Below are 11,627 nucleotides of genomic sequence, written 5' to 3'. Positions count from 1 at the left end.
ACTCAAGTCCAAATAGACTGGCCCCTACGTGGTGACAAAGGTTCTCCCTTATGGAAGCCTTGAACTTCTGAATGAAGCCACAAAGTACATCTTCATAGCAAATGGTCACAGAGCAAAGCATTATTTAGGAGGCCCTTGGAACAAAGAGGAACAAAGAGGAAAGCATCCAATCATTTGTTGCAGCAGCCGGAGGTCACTGCAAGTTAAATTTCATCGAAAAAGACGTGAGAAATTACATCACTAGAGAAGTGCAGAATGTTTAAGAACAAGAGGATGCAAAATAATTCGGAAAATACTTATTAAGAATGAAAGAAAAGAATCAGAATTTCTTTTTCGAGCTCGAACTCAAGGACAATCAGTCTATTAAGCTTGTTTTTTGGGCAGATGCAAGGAGCAGAGTTGCTTGTGAGTATTTCGGAGATGTTATTTCATTTGACACCACCTACAATACAAATAGTTAACATGCTGTTCTGGTTTATGATGCTGAATTAATGTTGTTTTATGAATCTGCTACAGAGGTGTATATTGGAGGTTTTTGGGTGTATAAGATCATTATTTGGGTGTATTTGTTGATTTTGCTTCTGTTTAGTCGTAATCTGTTTCAGGTATAATCTGGTTTATGGTTCTTTTGTCGAGGTGAATCACCACAGTCAGTCAACACTTCTTGGATGCACTTTGATAAAAAAACAAAGATATTGACTCATTCAAATGGTTATTTCAATGTTGGCTTCGTTTCATGGGAGGAAATGTTTCGAAAGGGATTATCACCGATCAATGTGCATCGATGCAAAGGGCTATCGAGGCTTGTATGCCCACAACAATTCACCGTTGCTGTATTTGGCACATCATGGAGAAGATTCCAAGCAAATTAAATGGATACAAGGGACACACAGAAATAGAACAAGAAATGAGCCAAGTTGTTTGGAACTCTCATACCAAAGAATCGTTTGATAAGATTTGGGATGATTTTCTGCTGAAGTATGGTCTTGTGGACAACAAGTGACTTTCAGGTAATGATGTTTAAAATCTGCAGCAGAGGTGTAAATTTTATATTTTTGGGTGTATTATAGTCTGCTTTGGGTGCATTTTTGCAGATCTTTATGAAGACTGTCATAGATGGGTTCCAATTTATCTGGATCACCACTTTTGGCTCAAGATGAGAAGCACACAAAGGAGCGAGAGCATGCATTCATTTTTTAACAAGTTCATTACCCACAACAGCTCACTTATCCAATTTGTCAAACAATACGATAATTGCCTCGGAAGTAGGGAGCAAAGAGAGAGGGAATCATATGCTGTAGATTTTCACACAATCATACAGTCTCCATAGAGGCTCAGTTTCAATATGTGTACACTCACTAAAAGTTTAGGGAAGTCCAAGCACAATTCAGAGGGAAGGTGAATTGTGGTTACTTACGACTCAGTAGCAGCCCAAGTGAAATGTCATTGCTTATTATTTGAGTCAAGAGAGATATTGTGCCATCACGCCCTAAGCGTGTTAAGCTTTGAACGAGTAACCCAAGTGTCACCGAGATATATATTGGAACGATGGAGCAAGAATCTAAAGAGATGACACACACACATCAAGAACAGCCATAACGAGCTAATGTTGGAGCCAAGAAGCAAGAAGTTTGATGAATTGGTGTTTCGTTCACAAAATATATGCGAATTTGCATCAGAATCCGAGGAGCTGACTACCATTCTGCACTATGCTTACGATAACATCATGGTTAAGATGGAAGAACTGAAAGCCAAAAGGAAGGGGACATGTTTGTTATCTCACAAAGATGCCAACTTGGAATCCGTTAACGAGCTTTAAAGCCCTCCATGGGTTCGAGCAAGAGGACGTCCAAAAAATAGGCTAGGTTCAAAGTTGGACAAACAGATTGCAAATGCCTCAAAGAAGAAGAAAACAAAAGCTCTAAGCGAGGTAAAAGTAATGTTCTTTAAATAGGTGGTAATTGAGTTTAATTATGTTGTTAATAGTTTTGCAAATATGTGAGTTTATAATTTCCAGTTAAACCTTTTTGATACTGCATCAATAGTGCAAGCAAATTCCAGCCAATATCACAGACATGTTATAAATTATCAATTCAGGGATCCTGCAGCAGCGGATAGGTTTTTGGGTGTATAGTTACAGGATATTGCTGTAACTCTCCGTTTTTGGGTGTATTTCTGAATTCTCTTGTGTTTGACATTTTAATTTTATATTTTTTCAGATGCTGCTGTTTATGTTAGAAATTAGTGTTTTTTTAGTTTTTAGGGTTTAGGGTTTAGGGTTTAGGATTTGTTTAGGTTTTAGGGTTTAGGGCTTAGGATTTTAGGGTTTAGGGTTTAGGGTTTAGGATTTAGGGTTTTAGGAGTTTAGGGTTTTAGGGTTTTGGGTTTATGGTTTTGGGGTTTAGGGTTTTAGGGTATATATTTGGGTGTATACGGGTTACATTTGGGTGCATAATTAAAGTAATTGGGTGTATTAGTTGGTTTGGTGTTGTTTTCCTTTTTTTTTTGTACTTGTAATTTACAGCTTTTGAATACAGTACAGACAGATTATTTATACAAACAAATTTTATAATTCAACTGCATTAAATATTCACAAAATTTACAAGTGTCCAACTATTTCAAGACTAGATAACACTGAAATTAATCATTTTCACTCTCCATATCATATGAATTTACTTGACAATATGGACTCAGCAAAACTGCAGATGGCTTGGACAATCTCATTTCTTCATTTCCCCTAATCGCTGTATCTCTGTCACAATTCATCACATGAAAAAGAATTTGGGAACCAAATTCAACTCTGAAGTGGCCCACCTCCGCCTACAGTTTGAAAGAATATTCTTTTAATCAACTCTGTTAATTTAGAAAAGTAATAGAGAGTTATATAGTTTTAAAGATAATTACCTGAGTCCAATTATCCCACTCATACTTCCCGTTTTTAACGTTTTTAGGCTGAATTATTTCAAGTCATTTCATTACATAAATAGCACAATCATATCTAAAAAACAAAAAACAAATTAGCAATTTAATACAGGACAGTATGAGAAAACACAATTTTCAGAGTGAAAGATTTATACGGTGTTTATTGGCCTGAAATGTCAATTTATGGAGGTTCAATTTCACGATCTCTTTTCTTGAGAGGTGCTCCCCTAGCATATACCCTAATTCTTGAAATCACGTACCCAAAAAATAAAAAACAAAACAAAATATAAGAAATAATAAATATAATTAATGAATATACCTAAAGAATCACAATGTACACCTTACTTTGAATTGAAATACACCCAAATTTTAAAATGCAAAAAACATAATTAACTTACAATAAATTTATTTAGCTTCATTCTGGCTTTGGAGGGACACTCCTTGTGATATGGGACAAGTATATAAATTTTTTTTTCTTATATCAACCACCCATAACCACCAATGCTTTGAATAGCAAGCAGGTGCAAAAATCTGAAGCATGTCCATACTGAACAGTGTTTTAGTTTAATTCGCACATAACCAAAGAATTGTGATAAGAAGTTTTAGAAACAAAAACTTACATATGGATGTGATGCTAATTTTGTCAGGTCCAAAAAGGGTATAAGCATTGGGTAGTCTTCGACTTTAAATGGCTTTTTGGATTTCGGCTGTAAGAACTTCCCATCTAGATGATTTCCAATGGCCATGTTCTGCAGCATTTGTGAAACACCAAAAGAAATCTTTTCATGCACCCAAAAGATAACAAAATAAACCCAAATTTTATTACATAACACCTTACCACAATATTAGGCGGGAGACAGTAAATTTCTTCCTGGAATCTTTTAATATTTTCTTGGTTCAGGATCAGGCACATAGCAGTGACAATCTAGAAAAATAATATAGCCAAATTAATTACATCAATCAATATTGCAGTCACATGTCATAATATAATCATTAATCTTATTCTAATCTTACGTCAGCTTCGACATATGAAGTAGCTTTTAGAGATGTAAAGTGGACTCTTGACAACACCAATGGTTGTTGGGCATTGAGTGTACAAACTAGATCATACTCATCAGTACTTCTGTCCCCGTATGTCCTTATACGTATGGCCCAGAGGTAGCATTTTTCTTTCATTTTGGCAGACATTAAATTGCTCCTTGTAGGAGTTTTAAACTTGTCAAAAATCTGGCCCACAGTCTGCTTTTCAATTGGGGAACTTTTACCCTCTGCAGAATCCAGTGCTGTCTTTACTCCACCCTTTGCAATTTTTTCCACCAGCTCATCTAATTCTTCTATTAGTACTGTAGTTTGCGGACTTTTTTCCACCTGAGATTTTGGTTGCCCTTGCCCCTCTTGGCTCTGTGTTTCTTCTTGGCTTGAATCAGTGAAGCCAAGGCTGAATGATGACAACGGACATTCTCTAGGTACGTAGGATGCTATCCGGGCCATCATCAATAGTGCAGCAGCAGTGGCTTCGGGGACTGGATCACTGCGTGTTGACATATATCGTACCATAAGAATAAGAATAGACGAATGATATCAAAAACCAATTTATATTGTGCTGAACTTACATTTTAGATGGAGCTGGTGGCACCTTCGGTGTGCTTTCATCAACTTTCTGGGGTTGTGGAGTGCTGCAAGGTTAGAGAAAACGAATCAAATTATAAAAGAAATCAACTACAGCTCTATTTTCAAGATATACACCCAAATAAGAAATCAATATACCCAAACAATAACTAAATACACCCTAATATTATTCCTCACCTCTCGTTGGGGGGATGGTTCGATTGGTACCACAGGACTTGCTGATGTTGTCTAGGATGAAGCAGGCATAGTTGAATTGGAACTCTAAACAAGATAAAAATAAAATGTTAAGAAAGCACTTTAAAATAGATGATTAGAAGGTTAAAATTTAGTGGTAAAACTTACATATTAAGCGGTTGAGAGGGTAGTTGAAAAATGACCATCTGTTGTTGAGCTGGGTCACTGACCACTTCTTCTTCCTGACTCAACCTGAAATCCACCCAAATAAGAAAACAATGCACCCAAATAATAACCAAATGCACCCAGAAAGGCTCTTTTTTTAGAACTTACGTAGTTTCAGATTTTTGTTTTTTTTCCTGCCTTTTTTTCTTGAATAAAACATTAATGGGCTCTTTGTTCTAAAAAAATATATACAGAATTAGAAGAATATGGTAAAAAAAGAATTTAGAAATTGGTATAAGAAAAAGAAATTACATGCAATCCGAAGGTTTGTTTACACTGCTTTGATCCGTTTGTCCTTGAAACAAAGGATCAGTCTCGTTTGCTAAGTTCACCTCCGGCATTCAAAGTATAGAATAAATATCATTCAGTAAAAAATACTATTTAGTTAAATCAGGATATCAAAATTCTATCAATTAAAGCAAGAATAATAATCAGCAACCAAAACACCTTAAAAAAGATAATATACACCCAAATTCAACATACCCATGTGCAACAGCCTCTTCATTTGTTTTCTTCTTTTTTGATTGTCTTAAAAATTCTTCTATTGTTTTAGTTCCAATTTCAGTTCTAACAGTACATTCAAAAGTACATATTAACAAAATATAGTTTTGATTATATAGTGTAAGATAGCTTTAGAAAGTATCTTACCCATCATAGGAATGAATTTCTTCTTCTGAAGACGAATCTTCAATTATGTGCTTTCTTTTTTTGGATTGCATCCTAAAAATAAAAAAATTATGAATCAGACAAATATAACAATATTGATGATGAGATACTCTCGAAAACAGTGCATACTTTTTGGTTGGAGTGTGCATTTTTTTCTTTGATTTTTGTTTTTTAATTGCCAATGATTCTTCACTCCTGAAATTAAATGAGAAACCCTCTATTAATACATTAAATTTTGATAGAAACAGGAAAGAAATTGATGATAATTTCAGAATCTTACTCATCATTGGATTCACTTTTGCTTTCTGAACTGGAATCCTCTAAAATCTACTTCTTCTTTCTGGATTCCATTCTGGAAAGCAAACAATCATTAAGAAAAAACACCCTAAAACTAACAAAATGCACCCAAAAATATTACTTACTTTTTGGCCGTCCTTTTGGGTTGTTTCCTTCTAGGTTCCTCCGAGTCTTTTTCCGACTCAGACTTAGAGGAAAAATCAACTTCAGTCTCTGATGGATCACTCTCAGATAATGAACTTGGCTTTTTTTGTTGTTTTTCTCTTTTCTTCTTTCTTTTCTTTTTTTTCATTTCTTTCAATTTCTTTTTGGTTTCTGCCAGCTTGATAATGCCCTGAAACAGTAGAAATGTTAGTTTATATCATCTACATAAATAAAACACATCCAAATTAGAGAAGGTATTCTGTTCACTTACCATATGACCATCTATCTCTACTCTCATCCTTGCAACCAGCTGCTCTCTATTCCAGTTGCTAACCCAGGGTAGTCCAGGGTTTTCTTCTCCTTTCTTGTCCTTGTTTTTTGCTAGATGGAAATTGTAACAGCCCATACCACCCGCTAGCATGATATTGTCCGCTTTGGCATGCAAGGCCTCATGATTTTGCCTTTGACGATAGGGATGATAGCCAAAGCCCCCATACTCAGTCGTCAAAATGTGTCATGCTAGGGAGAGGTATCTACACCCTTATAAGGTATGCTTCGTTCCCCTTCCCAATCGATGTGGGACCTTATAATCCGCCCCCTAAGGGAGCCCAGCGCCCTCGCTGGCACATCGATCCGAGTTCCGGCTCTGATACCATCTGTAACATCCCAGACTACGCGCTAGCAAGATATTGTCCGCCTTGGCACACAAGACCTCACGGTTTGATTTTGCCTTTGACGATAGGGATGATAGCCAAAGCCCCCACACTCACTCGTCAAAACGCATCATGTTAGGGAGAGGTATCCACACCCTTATAAGGCATGCTTCGTTCCCCTCCCCAACCAATGTGGGACCATACAATCCACTCCCCTAAGGGAGTCCAGCGCCCTTGCTGGCACATCTATCCGAGCTCCGACTCTGATACCATCTGCAACAGCCCAGACCACCCGCTAGCACGATATTGTCTGCTTTGGCGCACAAGGCCTCACGGTTTTATCTTTGACGATAGGTTTTGATAGCCGAAGCCCTCCACACTCACTCGTCAAAATGCGTCATGCTAGAGAAAGGTATCCACACCCTTATAAGACATGCTTCGTTCCCCTCCCCAACCAATGTGGGACCTTACAGAAATATATTATCATCAAGGCATAGAGGCATCCGTCGATTGATTTTTTCTTTTTCAGATGGTAATTTGTTATGCCTTTGATGATGAAATTCAACACATGGGCTCCCTAGTTTCCCTCCATTATTTTTTCCATCTCAAAAATTGGAGCTATGTGCACGGGAGATACTTTGCTTATTGTAGTTGGCAACAAGAACACCATCTGAATATAGAGCATAAAAATCCTCTTAAACATAAGGCGATCTTATTCGTTTTCAAAACCGATACCCATCATGTCATCGGTCAGATTCTTTAGAGTGTTGCCCTGGAACCTTCTAAAAATCAGTTTGTTCTCTTCAAAAAGATTCTTATAACTCACTTTATGAAAAAATAGATCTCCTACAAAAAAGAAAACAATTTATTACTTGAAATACACCCAAATATCATTCATATTCACCAAAATATCACTCATATACACCTAAATTTATTACTTGATTTCATGAGATCAGAATAAGATATTACGAAGAATATATCGCAGAGAATAGAAGTATAGAGGTTTTCTGTAATGAGCTACCTGATGCATTGAGGCCAAGGACAACCCCTATTGTTTTGGGTTTAACTTTAAAGGAACCATAGCTTGTTTTCAGTGTGTTTTTTCCCAATTTAAAGTAGTTAGCCAACTCCTTTAATAGTTTGTGAGGCACATTCATTGGCGGGATGTGCATGAGTCCACCAAAACCTAATTCACGAACGATCACTTTCTTTGGCTCGCTCATCTTTTCAAATTTTACACTCAATAGTCTGGTGCCACACTTCAAGTCTTTCGTTTGCTGCAAACAAAGCAAAATTAAGGTCACTTAAATAACCTATATTTGTATTAGGAAAAATTGACTTGTTCTAAGATATTAATATGCACTTACATTGTATTTTTATCCACCTTGGTTCTTGGTTGTCATTTTTACTACAAGGTAAAAGAAATACTGTCAATAGATAAAAAATGCACCCAAATACCAGAGACATATACCCAAATATCAGCCACGTGCACCCAAATACCAGCCTCTACACCCAAACAAAACATGCATAAAATGACACTACAAAGTTAAGCACAATTAGAACAGCACCAATTACACTTCAATACTCTTAATATACCTCTACTTTTTGTTGGATTACATGACATTATATGAGTTCAGAATGATATTTAAGTTTAAAATGCCACTAGAAGCACCAGTCACATTCAAAGTCTGACATATACACCCAGAAATGCGCCATACAAAGTTTATATGTATACAAACCTACTTAAAAAACATCCAAACATGCACAAAACAGAGTTTATATGTATATACCGAAAAATTATTTTACTAGAAGTACGTAAAACAGCGTGAACGACTTGAAGAGTTTCATCAGAATAGTAATATGAGATCTAAACTAAGAATAGTGAAACAGAGAGAGAAATACGACGATATAGTGCTTTGAGTTTGAAATCAGAAACAGAAATGTGAAAAACCTAGAAGAAAAATAAAACAATACCTTGAATAATGTTTGTTCATTCTTTTTTGTGCTTTTTGATGGAGATTTGTATGTTTTTTTCTTGATTTCTTCTACTTTTTGCAAGGAGTTGGACGATTTCTTCAGAGCTTTGTTTGGTTTCGAACGTGGCTTGAATCTCGAGGGTTTGGGTATTGATTGGGGAAGAAGAGGAAGAGTCTCTCATAATGAGCGCGCTTTGGAAAAATGAAACGGTTGAGTAACGCGTGTGGTTTTTACGCTCAAGTGTGGGGAGTATGGTACGTGTTGTTTTTGTTGGACTTGGGCCAACTTGTAGAAGTTGTAAGGCAAAAAGACATGTATGTGTAGCAGGTCTGTGAAAAATATTGCATTCTGTTATTCAATTAAATCTTTTCTTCAATGGTACTTCAAATAATGAGCACAAAAAATAATTATTTTAATTTCTAAGATTATTATAATATTAATGTAGTTATCTTATACTCTAAGGACATGTTTAAGAGTATAATAATAATTTTTAAAGGTTTTGATGGATCTAATATTTTATCTTTGTTGTTTGTGTATTTTAAATTTCTTTAATTATAAATTTTGATGTTTAAAATTATTTGTGAATTTTTAATAATAAATTATGGACAATTTATTATAAAAAATTTAAAATTTTATTAGTTTAAAAAAAATTAAATATTTAAAATTATATATTAAATTTTTAATAATTTTATTTTATATTTAATTAAACCGGTTGAACTCTAATTAAATTCCGGTTAGACCTCTGAACTATTGAACAAATCTGTCCGTTAATTCATTGACCAATTTAGTTTTTGCAAACTTGATATCATACAAAATATGAAAATATCATTATAGTAATTTTAATAGAATATTTTTTATGTGTTCTTAAAATATGTTCTTAATAAAACACATATTATTACTTATATTAGCAATGACCTTTGTAATACAATAATACATAAATTTCCAAATAATTTATTACTTTAAATTCTTAAATCATTCCTCTAAACGCTCACTATTTTAATACTTTAAAACTATATTACTGAGAACGTTACATATATTGGAAACAAAGGCAACTTGTTACTCGATATCCACCATTAAACAAGGTGAACTCTCATATTTACAATAATGTTCAAGAAACAATAATGTTATGAGCTTTTTTTTTCAAAATTATTTCCCAACGATCTCACTGAATTTGAAACCTTTTCTTAACCTCCAACACAAAGTCAAAGACCTTGAATGGATCAGGAAGAGTCTTCGAAACACTCTCCCTCATGTTGCATCTTCTGACCCATTCCATGAACTTGGGACATTCTTCCTCCACACTAAATTTGCATAACTTCTCATAAGTGTAAAACCTGCATGTGATTGGTATCAATGCAATATCCAAAAGGGCAAAATGGTCACCTCCAAAATAAGGCTTTTCTCCAAGTTCATTTTCCAGCAGTTTCAAGCACTCCACAAACTCTCTCTTTGCAGCATCTTGGTCTTCTCCCTTGTTAGCCCACAACTTCTTGCCACAGGTAGTTGTCTGCATTAACCAATTTTCACATCGAATAAATCTTTTTCTCATAACTGTCATAAAAATAAGAGTAAATTATGTTTTCGTTCCTTAAGTTTTGTTCAAATTTTAATTTTATCTTTAACACGTAAGACGTCCTACTTTCTCAATAAATAATACGATTAATAATGTAGTTAAAAATTGAAATTTTTAATAAAATTAAAATAGTAAATTGAGAATATAAAATATAAAATCCTAACATAATTTAACTGGTAAAATTATTTGATCCAATTAAAATTTTCAAAATCAATTGATTTATTTAAAATGATAATATCAAAAGATTTTATTTATCTTAATACTGAAAATTAAAATCAAACCATCACCTTAGTTTTCTACTTTGGAATGTATGATTCAAACTCTATATATAGTTTTAGCAATACTGTTTCATCAATTCATATATATATGACTTATTTAATAAGAGTAAGAAAGAATGCATGGTAACTAACCTTTTTGTCAAAGAAATCAATCCAAAACCTGGCTTTGGCTCTGTAATAAGGATCAGCAGAGAACAACTGCTGTTCTTGCTTCCAAACCTCATCAATGTATTCAAGAATGATGAGGGACTCACAAATGGGCTTGCCATTGTGTATGAGCACTGGAACTTTCTTGTAAATTGGATTTGACTCGAGGAGTAATTCACTCTTGTTTTTATCTTCAAATACATCTCTCTCTTCCCTGTATTGGAATTCAATTCCTTTCTCTAACAAGGCAATCTTCACCCTCATAACATAGGGGCTGGTCCAGAATCCCAAAAGAACTACCTCTTCCATTTTCTTATTTATTTATTTTTTTGGTGCAGAGCAAATGAAGTAGAAGTACTAATTATGTACACAGTTGTTTTAGTTGATTCTTTTTTTTATCATTTTATAGCACTACTATACATTGTGACAATAATGTTCATAAAGTATACGAGTAGTTGACAAGAAAACAATAATTTATATGTGATTGATACAGTTCACTGTTTCAGCTAATAATTAATTAACGAGAAATTTAAACACGAAGCCAGATTAAGAAAATATATAAATAAATACATTAAGCTTTCAATTTCTAAGCTAAGACAGTTTCCTAGCTTTTCTAGTCTGATCTCATCACTGACTAACTAATTGTTTACTTTCCTTTTGTTGAAGAAAAGTTGGATTCGAATTCTTCAAGGATTCAAAACTAATTGTTTTATAGCATAGTTGTAAAAACCGGACCGGATCGGTCGGTTCAACCGAAAAATCGGTGAACCGGACCTATAATCGATCCGAGCAAGTGATATGACCGGATAAGGAAGGAAACCGTTGAGAATCGGATTGAATCGGTCGGTTTTGCTGAAAACCGGAAAACTAGCGGTTTCTGATTAACTGACTGGTTCGAAAACTTTTTTTTATTTCTTTTCTAAAACGACGTCGTTTTGGTTT

The 11,627-nt window shown here is 34.6% G+C and overlaps 1 protein-coding gene across 1 annotated transcript; it reads right to left on the bottom strand.

The window, feature by feature from the left end:
* Positions 1 to 9,626: 9,626 nt before the first annotated feature.
* On the bottom strand, positions 9,627 to 11,064 carry LOC107459608 (glutathione S-transferase U19). Its single transcript, XM_016077849.3, has 2 exons — positions 10,671 to 11,064; positions 9,627 to 10,194 (listed from the first exon to the last, which is right to left on the bottom strand). The coding sequence occupies exons 1-2, from the start codon at positions 10,992 to 10,994 to the stop codon at positions 9,850 to 9,852; spliced, it is 669 nt and encodes a 222-aa protein (XP_015933335.1). The 5' UTR covers positions 10,995 to 11,064; the 3' UTR covers positions 9,627 to 9,849.
* Between the last annotated feature and the right edge of the window lie 563 nt (positions 11,065 to 11,627).

This window comes from Arachis duranensis, chromosome 7 (genome assembly GCF_000817695.3).
Source record: "Arachis duranensis cultivar V14167 chromosome 7, aradu.V14167.gnm2.J7QH, whole genome shotgun sequence".
NCBI lineage: Eukaryota > Viridiplantae > Streptophyta > Magnoliopsida > Fabales > Fabaceae > Arachis > Arachis duranensis.
This window is presented reverse-complemented; position numbering and strand designations above follow the sequence as displayed.

Bases quoted from the DNA above. Each gene is read 5' to 3' on its own strand.
- LOC107459608 (XM_016077849.3), bottom strand. From the start codon at position 10,994: ATGGAAGAGGTAGTTCTTTTGGGATTCTGGACCAGCCCCTATGTTATG. The intron at 10,195-10,670 runs GTTAGTTACCAT...TGGTTAATGCAG, and splicing joins TTGATTTCTTTGACAAAAAG to ACAACTACCTGTGGCAAGAA.